This window comes from Ovis aries, chromosome 16, assembly GCF_016772045.2.
Source record: "Ovis aries strain OAR_USU_Benz2616 breed Rambouillet chromosome 16, ARS-UI_Ramb_v3.0, whole genome shotgun sequence".
Classification (NCBI taxonomy): Eukaryota; Metazoa; Chordata; class Mammalia; order Artiodactyla; family Bovidae; genus Ovis; species Ovis aries.
The window spans coordinates 13,142,642-13,161,248 of NC_056069.1; the positions used below are offsets into that span (position 1 = coordinate 13,142,642).

Genomic DNA, 18,607 nt, shown 5'->3' on the forward strand with positions numbered 1-18,607 from the left:
CAAACGATCTCTAAAGGGACATTTAGAGAGGCTCTGATGACATTATCCTCATTGCTGGAACCTGGCTATAAATTATTTGGAGGGGGGCCTTCACCCCACTTTTTAAAACATTGCACTAATTCTAAAACTCAGTCTTAACCTTCATGTGAAGGAAGGCGAGAGAAACAGGGGAGAGAAAACAAAGAAAAACAGCAGCTTGTGGCACCATGAAGAAAACCATCGTACTGGTGCCGTGAAACAGCCACCACTCCTCAACTCTGGATTTGGGTTCTAGGTAAAACGGCCTTAAAATACACATTTAAGTGTAAAACCCCAATGGAACAAGGATATGTGGCAATTATTTAGAGCCTCATCTACAAATGTGTCAATCCTATCACCTGAGTTAAACTGAAAGAACAAGCATGGGAGAATGCCCACACTTGTCTTTTTGATAACAGCCATCCTAACAGGCATAAGATGATATCTACCACCTTCTGCCTTAAATTCTGAGCCTTCACAGGCTTTCTCCATTAGAACTGAGCTGAAAAGTGGCAGGAGATAATGCTTCGGGTTAAAATAATCTGCCCCAATATGGGAAGGAGTCTTGGCCATCCATATGGGTGTCCTAAAGACAAACAGAAATCATTACTACACCTTCAGGAAGATACCCAGAGCCACCAAGTGGCTACAGCAGAGGCTGAGCATATGGATTCTCCCTCCCCCAGCTCAACTTTCACTAACACAGAAGAGAGTTAGTGAAGGGAGGGCAGGCCCTCATCCAGGCAATCAGATGTTGAGAACTCATGTTCAGTCACTAAGTCATGTCTGACTCTGTGACCCCACGTACTGTAGCCTGCCCGGCTCCTCTGTCCATGGAGCTCTCCAGGCTAGAATACTAGAGTGGGTTCCTACTCCAGGGGATCTTCCCGACCCAAGGATCGAACCTGCGTCTCCTGCATTGCAGGCAAATTCTTTACCACCTAAGTCACTAGGGAAGCCCTGGAAACCAAATCACCATTGTCAGTAATGCCTAACACCTTTTAAAACATCTCTATGGAACTTCACACTCCAAGCTCCAACTAAGCCCAAAAGCTCAGGCTAACAGCTTAGATTAGAAGTGCCAGCCTCTGGTTTGAAGGAAAAAAAAAAAAAACCCAAACACTGGTAAATGTAATTTCTCCTGATAGATTCTAACTTAACCTTTGCAAACAAACTTTAGTCCACTACACGGGGTGAGTGGCTAAGATCCAGAACAGTACAGGAGGGCCCTGGCTGGCCTGGGGGAGCTGTGCTTAGCTGCTCAGTTGAGTCTGACTCCTTGTGACCCCATGGTCTCCTCTGTCCATGGGGATTCTCCAGGCAAGAATACTGGAGTGGATTGCTATGCCCTCCTCCAGGGGATCTTCCCAACCCAGGGATTGGACACAAGTCTACTGCAATGCAGGCAGCTTCTTCACCATCTGAGCCACAAGGGAAGCCCAATTATCCTGGAGTGGGTAGCCTATCCGTTCTCCAGGGGATTTTCCCGACCCAGGAACTGAACCAGGGTCTCCTGCATTGCAGGTAAATTCTTTACCAGCTAAGCTACCAGGGAAGCCCGCGGGAAGCTAAGACCATATAAGTCTTTTAAATTTAAGAATGATTGTTTTTAAAACCAAAGTTTTTGGTTGTGACAGGATGTATGGCCCAGAGTAATTCCAGACAGGAAATCCAAGTCTTTTCTGTTTGGAGCCTACTGTAATAAGCAGATTCTGCTACTGAACTAAGAATCTGCAGATGCTCTTCTGCAATCAGCCTCTGAAAGTCAGCACTAAAAACCATTATTTCACTTACAACAGTAATTCCTGGTGCATACAACAGTGTGCTACTTAGCGCATCAAGAAAAATACAAGACTGGCCCTGTTATCCAGAGTCCAGTCCCTCTTCAGGGCTTGGGAGGTAAGAGCACCCTCAACATGTACTCATGATAACCAACAGAAACATACCAAATAATTTTAAAAGGTGGACGAAAGCAGATTTGTCAAAGGACAAATGTGAATGAACCGTTCTGTAACAAATTATATACTGATGACAACTTTAAAATGTTAACTCAAAGTTTCTGTAGTAAGAGGAAACAAACAAACAAACAAACAAAAAGGGAGCTGGAAAGGACCACCTTTCATCCCATGTGAACTCCATGGGGTTAATATCTTGCCCAGCCAGGAGCATAGGCAGAGTTCAAAACTCCTAACTTCTCCACCAACACTCCTCCAGTCCTGACAAAGTTGCCAGAATTTCTGACACTTCTACTGACAGCTGTTTATCCTGAACACCAATGAGTACAGCCCAGTACCACTGTTAAAATTTTAAGGCTAGTTGTTAAAATGTCAACAGCAATTAAAATAATTCTTGAAACATCTGGCCAAAAATGGCTCAGAGTTATAAGTATGGTTGTAATGAACAACTTGGAAGAATACAGTTTCCCAATGCTAACAGTAAAATAAGAATTGGTCTAATGTCAAAAACTTTTCATTTGTTGAAACCCACTCAGCAAATTGAACCTATGACCTTGGGTTTTAGGCCACCAGTTAAATCTTCATACAGCACGGCTCATAGTTTCATTGAGTTAGACAAGGCTGTGGTCCATGTGATCAGATTGGTTAGTTTTTTGTGATTGTAGTTTTCATTTTGTCTGCCCTCTGATGGGGAAGGATAAGAGGCATATGGAAGCTTCCTGATGGGAGAGACTGACTGAGGGGGAAACTGGGTCTTGTTCTGATGGGTGGGGCCATGCTCAGTCGATCTTGAATCCAGTTTTCTGTTGAAGGGCAGGGCTGTGCTCCCTCTCTGCTGTTTGACCTCAGGCCAAACTATGGTGGAGTTAATGAAGATAATGGTGACCTTCAAAAGGTCCCATGCACACACTGCTGCACTCAGTGCCCACAACCCTGCAGCAAGCCACTGCCAACCCACACCTCTGCCAGAGACTCCTGGACACCCACAGCCAAGTCTGGGTCAGTCTCTTGTGGGATCACTGCTCCTTTCTCCTGGGTCCTGGTGCATACAAGCTTTTGTTTGTGCCCACCAAGAGTCTGCTTCCCCAGTCCTATGTAGGTTCTGGTGGCTCTATGGTGAGGTTAATGGAAACCCCCTCTAAGAGGGCTTATGCCATACCCAGGTCTACTGCACCCAGAGCCCCTGCCCCTGCAGCAGGCCACTGCTGGCCCATACCTCTGCAAGAGACACTCAAACACAGCTCTGGCTCAGTCTCTGGGTCTGGTGTGTACATGGTTTGTTTGAGCCCTCCAAGCATCTCTGGCAGGTATGTGGTTTGATTCTAAAAACAATTTCACCCTTTGTACCATCTTGCTGGGGCTTCTCCTTTGCCCTCGGATGTGAAGTATCTTTCTTTGGTGGGCTCCAACATTCTCCTGTTGATGGTTGTTCCGCAGCAAGTTGTAATTTTGGAGTTCTTGCGGGAGAGGATGAATGCACGTCCTTCTACTTGGCCATCTTTATCCTTTGCCTGACTCAATGAAACTGTAGGCCATGCTGTGTATGACCACCCAAGACAGACAGGTCATGGAGGAGAGTTCTGACAAAATGTGGCCAACTGGAGAAGGGAATGGAAAACCACTTCAGTATTCTTGCCTTGAGAACCTCATGAACAATACGAAAAGGCAAAAAGATAGGACACTGAAAGATGAACTCTCCAGGACAATAGGTGCCCATTATGCTACTGGAGATCAGTGGAGTAATAACTCCAGAAAAAATGAAGAGATGTACCAAGAGCAAAAACACCACCCAGTTGTGGATGTGACTGGTAATGGAAGTAAAGTCTGCTGCTGTAAAGAACAATATTGCATAGGAACCTGGAATGTTAGGCCCATGAATCAAGGCAAATTGGAAGTCGTCAAACAGGAGATGGCAAGAGTGAATATCAACATCTTAGGAATCAGCAAACTAAAATGGACTGGAATGGGTGAATTTAACTCAGATGACCATTATATCTACTACTGTGGGCAAGAATCCCTTAGAAGAAATGGAGTAGCTATCATAGTCAACAAAAGAGTCCAAAACACAGTACTTTGATGCAGTCTCAAAAATGACAGAATGATCTCTGTTCGTCTCCAAGGCAAACCATTCAGTATCATTGTAATCCAAGTCTATGCCCCCAACCAGTAATGCTGAAGAAGCTGAGGTTGAACAGTTTTATGAAGACCTACAAGACCTTCTAGAACTAACACCAAAAAAGGATGTCCTTTGCATTACAAGGGACTGGAATACAACAGTAGGAAGTGAAGAGATACCTGGAGTAACAGCCAAATTTGTCATTGGAGTACAAAATGAAGCAGGGCAAAGGCTAACAGAATTTTGCCAAGAGAACGCACTGGTCATAGCAAACACCCTCTTCCAACAACACAAGAGAAGACTCTACACATGGACATCATCAGATGGTCAACACTGAAATCAGACTGATTATATTCTTTGCAGCCAAAGATGGAGAAGCTCTATACAGTCAACAAAGATAACATGGGAGCTGACTGTGGCTCAGGTCGTAAATGCCTTATTGCCAAATTCAGACTCAAATTGAAAAGTAGGGAAAACCACTAGATCATTCAGATATGACCTAAATCAAATCCCTTATGATTATACAGTGGAAGTGACAAACAGATTCAAGGGATTAGATCTGATAGACAGAATGCCTGAAGAACTATGGATGGAGGTTCGTGACATGGTACAGGAGGCAGTGATCAAAACCATCCCCAAGGGGAAAAAAATGCAAAAAGGCAAAATGATTGCCTGAGGAGGCCTTACAAATAGCTGAGAAAAGAAGAGAAATGAAAGGCAAAGGAAAGACATACCCATTTGAATGCAGAGTTCCAAGGAATAGCAAGGAAAGATAAGAAAGCCTTTTTCAGTGATCAGTGCAAAGAAATACAGGAAAACAATAGAACAGGAAAGACTAGAGATCTCGTCAAGAAAATTAGAGATACCAAGGGAACGTTTCATGCAAAGATGGGCTCAATAAAGCACAGAAATGGTATGGACCTAACAGGAGCATAAGTTATTAAGAAGAGGTAGAAAGAATACACAGAAGAACAATACAAAAAAGATCTTCATGATCCAGATAACCACAATGGTGTGATCACTCACCTAGAGCCAGACATCCTGGAATGCGAACTCAAGTGGGCCTTAGGAAGCATCACTATGAACAAAGCTAGTGGAGGTGATGAAATTCCACTTGAGCTATTTCAAATCCTGAAAGATGATGCTGTGAAAGTGCTGCACTCAATAAGCCAGCACATTTGGAAAACTCAGCAGTGGCCACAGGTCTGGGAAAGGTCTGTTTTCATTTCATTCCCAAAGAAAGGCAATGCCAAAGAAAGCTCAAACTACCGCACAGTTGCACTCATCTTACACACTAGTAAAGTAATGCTCAAAATTCTCCAAATCAGTCTTCAACAGTATGTGAACCGTGAACTTCCAGATGTTCAAGATGAATTTAGAAAAGCCAGAGGAAGCAGTGATCAAATTGCTAACGTCCGTTGGACCATCAAAAAAGCAAGCGAGTTCCAGAAAAACATCTACTTCTGCTTTATTGACTATGCCAAAGCCTTTGACTGTATGGATCACAACAAACAGTGGAAAATTCTGAGAGAGATGGGCATACCAGACCACCTGACCTGCCTCTTGAGAAATCTGTTTGCAGGTTAAGAAGCAACAGTTAGAACTGGACATGGAACAACTGACTGGTTCCAAATAGGAAAAGAAGTAGTCAAGGCTGTATATTGTCACCCTGCTTATTTAACTTATATGCAGAGTACATCATGAGAAATGCTGGGCTGGAAGAAGCACGAGCTAGAATCAAGATTGCTGGGAGAAATATCAGCAACCTTAGATATCCAACTGATAACCACCATTATGGCAGAAAGTGAAGAACTAAAGAGCCTCTTAATGAAAGTGAAAGAGGAGAGTGAAAAAGTTGGCTTAAAACTCAACATTCAGAAAACTAAGACCATGGCATCTGGTCCCATCACTTCATGGCAAATAGATGGGGAAGCAATGGAAACAGTGAGAGACTTTATTTTGGTGGGTGTGGGGGCCTCCAAAATCACTGCAGATGGTGACTGCAGCCATGAAATTAAAAGACGCTTACTCCTTGGAAGGAAAGCTCTGACCAAACTAGACAGCACATTAAAAAGCAGAGACATCACTTTGCCAAAAAAAGGTCTATCTTGTCAAAGATATGGTTTTTCCAGTAGTCACGTATGGATGTGAGAGTTGGACTATAAAGAAAGCTGAGCACCAAAGAATTGATGCTTTTGAACTGTGGTGTTGGAGAAGCCTCTTCTGAGTCCCTTGGACTGCAAGGAGATCCAACCAGTCCATCCTAAAGGAAATCAGTCCTGAATATTCATTGGAAGGACTAATGCTGAAGCTGAAACTCCAATACTTTGGCCACCTAATGCAAAGAACTGACTCATTGGAAAAGATCCTGATGCTGGGAAAGTTGAAGGCAGGAGGAGAAGGGGACGACAGAGGATGAGATGGCTGGATGGCATCAGCAACTCTATGGACATGAATTTGAGTAAGCTCTGGGAGTTAGTGATGGTCTGAGAACCCTGGCATGCCGCATCCATGGGGTTGCAAAGAGTTAGACATAACTGAGTGACTGAACTGAACTAAATCTTCCCCCTGATCCTAAAGTTCTTCAGACACTTAAATTCTTACTGCCAAATGCACAGGACGTATAGTGGGGCAATAATGAGGCACTGCCCCCAAATCTCCACTGAGGCATACTGTGTGTCAAGACCTCATTCTGAGTGTTTTACATGCATTTACTCAATGTTTGCGAAAGTTTTTTTAAGCTTAGTTGGCAATTCAATTGGCCCACACTACCATACAGGACTTCCCTGGTGGCTCAGATGGTAAAGCGTCTGTCTATGATGCGGGAGACCTGGGTTCGATCCCTGGGTTGGGAAGATCCCTTGGCGAAGGAAATGCCAATCCACTCCAGTACTATTGCCTGGAAAATCCCATGGACAGAGGAGCCTGGGAGGCTACAGTCCATGGGGTCGCAAAGAGTCGGACACGACTGAGCGACTTCACGTTCGTCATACTGGCTAAGTGACCCTCTCAACATCATACAGTCTAGTGGGAGAGAGACAGAGAAACTATTAACTACACGAGAAGAAGATGTGTGGACAAAATGAGAATGAAAGAACAGTTGAAATAGTATCAGGAAAGGCTGTGAAAACTGCTAAGCACTGTACAAATATTAACAATATATACATGATCTGGCATAACCCAGGAGCAAAGATAATGAAGCAAAGCTCTCAGAAGAAAAAGTGCTTTGCTAACTCCAACTTCTAAAGTTAAAGAAATCAAGATCATCTGCTTTTGTTAATAGCACACTCAATTTTATACTTTCTACTCTTTCTTATGCACTTTTCCCATCTTCAGAAGGCTTTGAAGATTACTGATAGCCAAAGTGAGATCCCTAAAGCATTATAATATGCCTAATCACTAAAAAGAATAGCTTGTTCATCACAAAATAAGGCAGAAAATCCACGTCTAGAAATTATGAGAAAAAAGGTAAACAACAAAGTGAGAACAAAAGAGCTTTTCAGCTAATTTTCAGTGAATCATAAGATTGAGTAACCAAAAAAAAGTCTCTCCCCCAAATATTCTGTTTAAACAAAGGTTTTACAACAGCCTTCAAACCAAAGTGATCTGTGCTGTTCTTTTTAAAATTCTGATGACTAAGCTATAGGTAGGAAGGGGCTGAAAGAAACAGGGATGAATTAGAACACAGAATGACAGGTAACATAACACAGGGAAAGTGATGACTCAAATAATTTTAAAGGAATTTAAAACAGCATGACAGAAGCAGGTTACACAACTGTCACACTGTCACTCTACTAATCTAACTCTTCCCAACAGGACTTATTCTATAACGTTAAAACAATGCCATCAGCTTTCTCCAGGTAGAAATGTTTTAATTTAAAAAATGCAATTCTTAAAAAGTCAAAGTGACACTGACATTATAGTAAAGAAACCTAAGAGAGTTCACAGTTAGAATTTCCATGTTCTCTCTTGTCCTAATAGAGACTCGGCATCAGGGCTAAGACCCACCATCACCAGAGATTAAAGTGAGTCCTAAAAGGTCTCAAGAGGCCATTTGAACCATACTCCTCTTCCCAGCCAACAATGAACTCATGTAGCTTATAGGCAAACGTGTTTGTAGAACACCACCACCAACAACAAAAATTGACAAAGTGGTACATGAGATAAAACATACAAAAGTAAAATTTCAACAATATATAACGTATCAAAACATAGCAGGGAAAGAAGTCTTTCCTTATGTGACCAGCCGTTTTTCTCTTGTTCTCCTCCACTCTCTCTTGCTCACATATGCTCGCTGAGTCTTTAAACTAAGGCCTCGCTGGCTTAACCTAGCAATCTGACTTACTCGTCTCATAAGAGCCAGAAGAACAGGAAGGTGGGCATTTTCCTGGGTCTTCCTGATTTGTACTCTACTGACTTGAGATGAATCAGAAGTTCTCCTTAAGTGAAACTTCTCAATGGTCCTTTCCCTCCAAACAAACTTTCAGGATTGCCCTTTTCTCTGGAGCTGCTCTCCCCATCTCTTCGTGGCTGCATCTAGGTGAGAAGCCTGGGCTGATGATGACTTTACTTACGACTCAGTTGCTTTCAATTAAGCACTCGCTCCATCCTAGTTGCATTTTTTAAATCAAAAAACTAAAACTAGCTAAATAAAACTAAAGGCGTGGCAAAGCAAATTCTGTGAGTTTGAGTGTCCAGGAGCTGGACACATTCCTATGGAGCCAATTTATTCATCAAGAACCTCTCTGTGAAATTAATCATTTAAACTTTATACATAAAATAAATTTCATCACAACTGCATTCTATCTCAATATCTTAATGCAATTTACCTAGCAATGATTGCCCTAAGAAGCAATTGTGAATTTGTAATTTCTGAGAATATAAGTCTCAAGGGCAGTGTACAGCGACATAAGATTTTAACCATCAACTTTAACCCGATTATACTTTATTTCCCTATCACTGGTGAGGCACTGGGACCCTTCCTGCATTTTAAAGGTACATCCATTTCTGCATAAAGAAATGCCTGAAAAGACAAATGTTAACACTAGAACCCCAAGATATGATGATCTTATTATTTTTTGTTGGTTTTTAAAACAAACTTGGAAAGGCACAAAATCATCTACCAGGAGCTAGCTACCTACCTAACTTCTCAGCTTATTAAAAAAAAGTAGCTGAGCAAGTCTTAAGGCAGAGGCCAATATTCCCACACCTGAGATGAGTTTCAAATGTATATTCTGCTACTCACACTAAAGTGGGCATGCCTGTGAGTCGCTGGCCACTGAAAACACCCCCCAAATACAAAGTCAAGAACATTATAATTAAGTTTTCATTTTCCACACCATAACCTATGAAATCAGTTAAGAAAAGAAAGCCAATTTGTCAGTATCCCCAGCCTCCCCTCTACCAACCCCTGCCCCCAATATCAGTACAAAGCATTAGGGCTGAAATGTTCAGTGGGAGTAGTACCATAATCAAAAGTATATGGACTGTGTCCAACAGGAGAATTGATGGGCCAGCAAAAGAGTGCAGCATAGGGTATAAATTTATCAGCTGTTTCAGAGACACATGTACCTGGTTATGAATTCAAATCATTAAATAAGAAGTGAGCTTTTCATTAAAAAGAAGTTGGAGAAGCAACCAGAAATTTCACACAAGTTCTATAAACTTAAATGTATGTGTATGTGTACCGCTGACCACGGTCCTGAACTGACGTTTCACGTTTAGGGAAGGGTGTTCTTTCCTAGGGGCTTCCTCAGAAGCTCAGCAGTAAAGAAGCCAGCCTGCAACGCAAGAGACCCAGGTTCGATCCCTGGGTTGGAAAGCTCCCCTGGAGAAGCGAACAGCTACCCACTCTAGTATTCTTGCCTGGAGAATCCCATGGACAGGGGGAGCCTGGCGGGCTGCAGCCCATAGGCTGTCAGACACAACTGAAGCAAACTGAGCATGCATGCATGCGTTTCTCTCCTAAGTCAGGCTTAGGACACGACTACTGTCTAATCCTCTCCAGGAATTCTGAAGGAGTGAGAGAGAAGGACAAAAAGGGGGAAAGAAATAAGTGCCCACAAGCTGCTGGAGAAAGAGATTTCTGCTTGACTGTATTTGATCTTCTGCTCTACCCCAAAATAATAGGGCCCAATAAGAAATATCTGATTAATACCAGACTAAATAGAGGCACAAAGGGCACAATCAGCCTTGAACTGAGTGATGGAAAGCTGTGTAAATGTCAACCTAAACAGGTATACGGGGGAGAGCACCAGGCTGGTAGAAGGGAAGCCACCTGCAGTCACCGAAGCAGTATTTATCTGAGTTATAGCAAAAGTGGATCCTAGGGTTTTGCAAATTTGGCTTAAAAAATTGAAATGTTTACACTGCCCCAAAGGGATGAAAGAGACTTTTTGCTGGGCAATTCACATGAGTTCTTGCATTTTCAAAAATTCTATCTCATTTCTAACAGATTCCCCTCTGTGAAGTTGGGGGTAGGGGTAGCCCCTGGACCACGTGCCCCTCCACCCAGTTCTTATATGAACCAAAGTTGGCGTCCAGAAAATCATTTCATTTCCTTGTCACTCTCTTCCCAGCCCCCAATCATCACGAAGTACTGGGTCATGTCACCAGCCTCACCACATGGCTGACATGCTGCCTTCTGACTAACTTCCTGGGCTGAGTTAGTAATTTGTATGTTCAGAGTCTTTGAGGACATCATTTAATAAGTGATCACTAACAGCAGGTTCCAGGAGCAAAAGAGAGATCGTGTCTTACAGAAGAGTTAATGAACCATAGTCCATAAAGCTTTGCTATTTGTATATCATAAGAAATGCTGTGTCCATGAAATTAAAAGTGATCACCATGTTACACATCTACCTACTCATGAATGAAAGAGCCTCCCAGAACCATCAGCAAACCATGCTGGTAGCATAATCCATTAGGGAAGGGACGTCCAGGTGCTGATTATTCCTGGCTATGGTGCTGACATTCTGCATAAACCAGCTTTTCCACACTCAATCACACTAGCAAACACCATCATGGAATGCACGCTGTATGTCAGGAATCGTGCTGGGACCTCTATATAAAATTCTCATAACAACCCTCTGCAGTAAATACTAGCATGTCCATTTTACAGAGAAGGAAACGGTCTCGGTATTAATAACTGTTCCAAAGGCACACAACCTAGATGTGGCTGAACCGGGGTCATTAGTCTATACCCTTAGGGCCCTACAGACCCTGACCCCAGGGCGGGGAACACTGGCTGCTGGTCTGAAGCGATGGTGAAGGGGAGCACAAGTCCCTCCCAGGCATCACTGTAAAATGTGTGACCTTGCTCATAAATGACCTGGGGTATCTTTCATCTCAAAAGGACAATTATTTCGTCTTAGATATACAAGGGCAGGTACACCAACACATACACAGATGCACGCGTGCGCACACACACACACAGCCTCATTCAGTTTTCTCTAACACCAAGCCACCTGGTTACGGATCCGTCTCATCGTGCGAACTTTTCTACCAGGATTCTCCCCATAGTTTGCCATCTTCACAGCCTGCACTCGAACGTGCATTCACAGCCTTCTTCAGAGGGGCAAAAACACAAACAGCTGGGCTTCAGCACTGTATCCAGTCAGTGTGAGCGAACAGAGGGCCAGCCTTTGTCACTGGCTCCAAAACACTGGTGGACTGACATTTCCTAGAACACCTTAGACCTGGGGTGGAAAGGGCAAAAGCCTTGTTTCGCTGATGCCGACCCTTCCTTCTCTAGGGACATGCAGGCAAACAAGCCAGACTCTCAGAACGTGTGTTATTAGCTCACAGACACCGCACTTCCCATGGCCAGAGAATCTCACGCCACCTCTGGGCAATCACCCCTTATTTTCACCTCAGGTCAATGGCCCCTGCAACTGACTGTGGAAATGAGCATCCGCAAGGCCCTCTTCCCAGTCTCCATTCATCTTCGTAGGTCGTCAGCTCCCAGGTAACCTGGAACATTTCAACCAGCTACACTGCAGCATCAACAGGTGGGCTCCACACCGCCCGACCTCCAGGAATGCCAGTCTGATTGAGTCATTTCCTTGCTTCAAACCCTTCAGTGTGCTCCCAGAGCCTCAGAATAAAGTTGAAAGGCCGTGCGTGACCCAGCCACTGCTTCTGTCTCCCGCATGCCCTGATGCCAGGCCCTCCTCTGCTTCATGCACACAATGCAGATGTCTCTTCGCCCCTAGACCCACAAGCTCCCTCTGCTACCCACAGGACTCTATCGCTTCCCTTCTCCAGTAACTCCCCAGGAAGGCAGTTCCCACCTCCCAGGTAAGAAGAGGTATACACTCCCTCACTGCCTGTTCCCCATCTACCGCCTTGGAAATCAGTTAGTGAAGAATCATGTGTTTCGGGAGTATCTCCCCCGCTATACTAGAAGCTTCATGAGGTCAAGACTATCTCTTTCTTGCCCACCTTCATATCTTCAGCACCCAGGGTGCTGCTTCTCAGGAGTCAGACTTAACATACGTTGGCTGTCTGCTGTCTGACACTGTAAACCTGTGACTCTTATTGAATCAGGGAATCAAAGACAAGACTCAATGATAAATGTGCCAAGATTTATGTACTACTTTTTTTTAAATTATGTAGCTGCTGTGATTCATAAAATATCAATTCCCTGAAAAGCTTCACTGATTTCATGGCTGCTGTTTTGCTAGTTATTGTCTTCACCAATGAAGTCTAGACGTTCATCTATGCATGATATTAAAAGCAGTCTTCAAGCTCAGATCATTAATAGAACGCTTAAATGACATCCCCTAATTTGTGCCTATTGTTAATAAGGGCAACAGTTTTCCCCCTCTTGCCAGTAAAGCAAATCCTTCAGGGTAGCAAAGTATGAATGAAACGCTTTATACTGAGTTGAAAATCCTTTTAGCTACTAAGCCTTTTTTCTACCATGCTAAGAATCCCTGAAAGTTTCAAGTTCTAACACACACAGTGAAAAGCAGAGTTAATGCACAAGTCCTTGCACAGGCATTGTGAGTGGATCCTCATCAATTTGACTTTCTTCAAAATTTACCTGGAAAAACTGCTCATAATATTTTCACTGGGATCCATGAGGGCTTTTTTTTTTTTTTGAAAAGAGATCTAGAGGTTTTAAGCATAATTCACAACAAAAGAATACTCATACAGTCACCCTTCAGTCAAATGTGCAACTGTTTTCAAAGATGTATTTTCCTCTTTCATTCAAAATATATGTACTGAAAAAAAAAATATATATATATATGTACTGAGCCTCCACTAATGTATTAGAAGCACTGGGCTAACACACAAAGACAAAATTCCTGCCCTCAGGAGTTCACCACCACTCAGCACAGGTGCTCTGAGAAGGGACAGGGCAGAGATGCGCCTGAGAGCAAATCGCAGAAATGTGGTTAGAGGGATACTCCAATTTAGCTCATCATGACTACTCGAAACACAGCCTGTTACCCTCAACTTGCAGAGACCCCAAAGTACACAGGTTTGGGGAATCAAGGGGAAAGTCAAATGCACTTTATTCAAACAAAAAACCATACACCATCTCTCTCATGTGTTTGATTATTAAGTACATGAAAATTACAACCATTGTCATGTTAAACTATTGTTTTTTAGACACCAAAAGCTTAAAGGGTTGATGTAAGCCTATGAGACTTTGCAAGTTTACACAAATACTGACAATAAGATAAAATATGAAGTAGGTCAAACACTGCTGATATTAATAGTGTATGCTGCTGCTGCTAAGTCACTTCAGTCATGTCCAGCTCTTTGTGACACCATGGACTGCAGCCTACCAGGCTCCTCTGTCCATGGGATTTTCCAGGCAAGAGTACTGGAGTGGGTTCCCATTGCCTTGTCCGCTAGTATATGCAAGCAGCTTTAATAAAGGTGCACCAAAAATTAGCACTGCAATCATACACTAGGAAATTTAATTTTGCTGCTTGTTAAAAATTGATGCAATAAGTGATGAAAAAAATTTGGAAAACAGTGATTATCCCAAGCTAGACATACAATTTTTAAATCTAAATGAATCTTCTTCCATTTTATGGGTTTCACTTAAGCCTTTTAAAGGCTTTATATTCAGTATCTTGCTATTGCGTAACTAACACTACACTAACAGTGCCTTGCCATAATGCATCTGATACAAATAAAAACTGTTTCCCAGCTTGTACTAATACAATGGTAATAAACAGAAAAGCCACAGCCTTCAGTCCTCTGAAAGTAGGGAGCAGATTAATTAAGCATACATAAAATAAGCCAGCCCAAACTTGTACCTCCTTTCACAACATTTTTAATCACAAATGAACCTGAAAAATTAATGTTCATTTAGTATTCAATTCTAGATATTATACTAGGATTAAATTAGGTGGCATGTATAAAATGCCAAATGACTCTACTATTATCATTTCCATTTAAGAGGGGGAAAATCAGGCCTTACATCAGTGGAGGAGTCCACACCCCACATACAGTTAAGGTGGCAGAGCTGGAAATCAAACCCACATCTTTCTACCAAACTGAGACTGTGTAACCCAGTAATCCTCACTCAACTCACTAGAATGGTATTCATAATGATGCCTGTTTCCTGAGGAGAGGATGGAGAGCTTTCACGAGGTTCTCAAAGAGACCCACTGCACCCCCTTGAAGGGGGGACCCCCTGCACCAGTGTAAGAGCCGGAAAATGTGCACTGGACTTCAACCCCTGCCACAAAGACTATCATTTCTCTACTCCACAGTTTCAGTCTTGCTTTAAAATTCTCAGAGCAAGTCAAGATTTCCACTCCTGGACAATTTCCAGCATCCCCTGCCACAGGTTAAGTTACACAATAAATTGCAATACTGTATCACTTTACATCCAATTGAGATTTCACAAATACTGACCAATGTTATTTAGTCATTCCACTTTTCAAAATGTGTTTCAATCAACCAATCCTCACTGCAGTGCCTGTGAAATAAGCTATCATTGTATCCACTTCCAAGAAAATAAAACACTGTCACCCTGAGGCCAAGCAATAAACCAGCTACAGGATCCGGATCAAAAGTGAGAAGTTCCTGTCTTCCTCCGCCTGGGATCTGCAAGACCATGTTATGTATCATGAAGCATACCCCCAGCTTCCAGAAAACACAGGGCAACTAACTGTACCACCTTCTCTACCAATGGCAACACTATATTGGAATCCAATAGTATTAATAAATCATTAAGTTGGGTCATATCCCCAGGCAGCTGTGTGACAGGTGTGGTGCTCAGCTTAACTCTTGGTACTTTGTTCTTAGGATCAATCTGAACTTTGGATCCATCTTAAATTCCTGATCAAAAAAGGGGAGTGTTTGTGTGACAATAAACTTTACCTTGAAGTTCACTGGTCATACCCCTCACTTTACAGATTATTAAACTGACCTCAGAGGAATCAACTCATCCGATGTCTCACAGTTCAGAAGCACAGGCAGTTCTAGGAAACAAACCTCCAGACACCTGTCCAGGATCTCCACGCTCTGCCAGGCATTGGGGAATGGGATCTGGTTACTGCCAGAGGGTTGGCCAACCTCTAGGGTTTGCTCCATCTCTGCCGGGCTAGGACTTGACTCTTCTCATTCTGTACCAGATCCAGTCTTTGCCTGCAGGCTGCCGTCCACAGGGGTACTACTGTCAGAGCACTGGCCTCAGTCTCCACGTTCTGAGGGGCAAAGACAATTACTTACTAAAGCTAACCCCATCAGAGAGGAGGAAAATACAACTCTGGCACTGAGGAATTAACTTCACAAGGAGGCGGTTCTGTTGGGGTAATGTTTTATTTATGGCCCTGCCTGATCAAGATGACTTCCCCACAAGAAACGTCCAAAGCAAACAGTCAAAGACACCAGGAATCTTACGTTCCTTAATTGTCCTCCAAAGACAGGAAAAAGCCAGAGAAAACAGGCGGGAGGACACCAAGTCACGGCCCCACAAGTTTCACACAAACATTCTTCCAAGAAACCAGGGTGGACGAATGAACCAGGATGGACACAGTCTCCCGAAGAAGGGGCTGCATTCCCTATTCAGTCTGGCGACCGGCACGCACCTGCACACCCCGGAACGAGTCCAGATGGGAGATGCAGAAGCTCAGTTCAGCGCTGCCGGCCCAGAGCTAGAAGTCCCCGCCTCTCGAAGAACCGACGCCGGGGGAACAGCCAAAACCACCCTCCCGCGATCCTGGGGCGGATGCCACCGAAACCCGCTGCGTAACTTAGCGGGTACTGCCCCCAACTGGCCCCCACCCCCACACACCCACGCTACTCTCACACCAGTCCTTCGCCCCATTCCCCTTGTGCCCAAGTGCTACGGCGCGAAGCAACGCCCACTTCGGAGAAGGAAGTCTTAGTTGTAGGGACAAACCAGGTGGTCAGCGTCACATCCATTCACACACCCAGCGGAGCAAATCCAGACCTGGAGTTTGCTGCTTTGATACTGTATAAGCACACTGTCAGGCAGCACATGTACACGAACACACACACACACACACACACACACACACACACACACACACACACGTGACAGCCACGGGGAAACCAATGACCCACAGCGAGGCTCCTAACTGTCATTACCCGGGGCACGGCGCACAGCACCTGGGGTCCCTTCCCCGCTCCATGCCCCAGTGCGCGCTGCCCACCACTCGCGTGCGGGGTAGAGAGCTGGGGTCGCCGGGCAGCCCGGACCAGAGGGGTCGAGGTGGGGAAGGCGGGGCCCACCTCCTCGTCCTGCTCCTCCTGGGACGCGCTGCTGCCCCGGGGCGCGGCTCCTCCCGGGCGCGGCGGCGGCGCTGAGACTCCACGCTCCGGCACCGAGAGCGCGGGAGCCCACGCGGCGGCCGGCCGAGCTCCACCCGGCGGCGGCGGCGGCGGCTGCTCGCGGGAGAAGCCAGACTCCCCTTCCTCCGACAGAGTTTCCGAGCCCGAGGAGGACTCCGCCGAGGAAGCGCCGGGCGAGGACTCGGCAGCCACCGCAGGGGCGGGAGTCGGAGCACCGTGACTGCTGCGGCCGCGGGGCACTGGCTCAGGCGCCTCCGAAACTTTCTCCCCCATTTCCCTCTCGGACCCAAAGTGCGGCCGGAGGGGCGGCGGGGGCGAGGCGCGCACTCAGCGCCTCCCGGGGAAGCCGCGAGCTGCTGGGCTCCGGCTTGCTCTCGTAGCTGCTCCCGGGCTGCGGGGAGCCCCGCCGGCGACTACATGGCGGCGGCCGGACCGCCGGAGCCTGCAGCCAAGTTAGAAGCCGCCCGGGCCTGGCGGCTGACGGGAGCGCCCTGGCGAGGAGACATGCCAGTGCCGGTACGCCCTCCGTTCCACAGTCCTCCGGCTCTGCGCCCGAGCCGCCGGGACTGCGGCTTCTCCGGCAAAACCTGCCTCTGGGACCGAAGGGGGCCGGCGGAAGAGACGGGCAGCAGGGGGAGCCAATGGCAGGGCAGGCGCGCCGGTGGGCGGAGGCTACGGCGCCCCAGGCGCACCGGCGTCAGGTAGGGGAGGCGGGGCCGAGGCGCTGGCTGCGGGGTCCCGCCTGGGCTCCCGCGGCCCCGGGCACCCGAGGAAGACCCCCGGCCTTGGAGGGTCGGAGTGGAGCCCGGAATCCGAGCCGAAGGCAGGGATTCTGAATTTAGCCAAGGAGTGGCTGGCGTTCCCGGGAACCCCAGGGGGAGAGGAAATGGCCGAGGCGGGCAGTGCAGCCTTGGAGAACTGGACTTTGTTTCGAAAAAGTGGAATCCAGGAAACTGACCAGAAAGAGAAGTAGCGGGGCTTTAGGGGTAAAAGGAAACACAAACCTTCACACACACGCACGCACCCACCTGCGTGCTGGAGGAAAAAGGGGGAAACTTCATGGTATAGTGAGTGCGTCCAAACCGAGCTCATCTCTGATCCCAGATTCTCCACCTGAGCTCCACGCGCTTCAGTATCCTCAACTGGAAATGAAGACGTTCACACCTGTCTTGTCTCCCTATGAGCAGAGTTAGAACAAATATATACACAGCTTCAGTAAACTGCCTGACTTAGACACATGGAGGGTTTTCAAAAGACTATTTTCTCTCTTTATTTCTGTTTGTCAATTGAATAAAGATGTGTGTCCATTTTGAAAGAGAGGGAAATGACAAATTATGCCCCTATCGTGGCTCAGTGGTAAAGAATCCACCTGCAACGCAGGAGGCTGGGGTTCCTGGGTCGGGAAGAGCCCCTGGGGAGGAAACGGCAACCCGCTCCAGTATTCTTGCCTGGAAAAGTCCATGGACAGAGAAGCCTTGTGGGCTACAGTCCCTGGGGTCGCAAAAGAGTCCGACACCAATGAGCAACTAAACAGCAATTTAGTTAGGACCCAAAAATATGCCCAGCTCTGTACCTGATACTAGACAAAGCTAAATTAGAGAGGAGTGCTGGCCCACCACTTCCTGTCTTTCCACATCAGCCAAGCAGAGGATGAAAATAGATCACATTTCCACTTTATGTTCTCCTACCCCACTCCAATACTCTTGCCTGGAAAATCCCATGGACAGAGGAG

General features: G+C 45.6%; 1 protein-coding gene across 6 annotated transcripts in view; it reads right to left on the reverse strand.

Annotated features, from left to right (window-relative positions):
- MAST4 (microtubule associated serine/threonine kinase family member 4) overlaps positions 1 to 17,443 on the reverse strand; it is a 618,855-nt gene extending 601,412 nt beyond the window's left edge. For all 6 annotated transcript variants that reach the window (XM_042233730.2, XM_042233728.2, XM_042233727.2 and 3 more), the window contains exon 1: positions 16,816 to 17,443. In XM_042233730.2, coding sequence (XP_042089664.1) covers positions 16,816 to 17,148 — 333 coding nt within the window. In that variant the 5' untranslated portion in view covers positions 17,149 to 17,443. The remainder of the gene's footprint in view (positions 1 to 16,815) is intronic.
- Between the last annotated feature and the right edge of the window lie 1,164 nt (positions 17,444 to 18,607).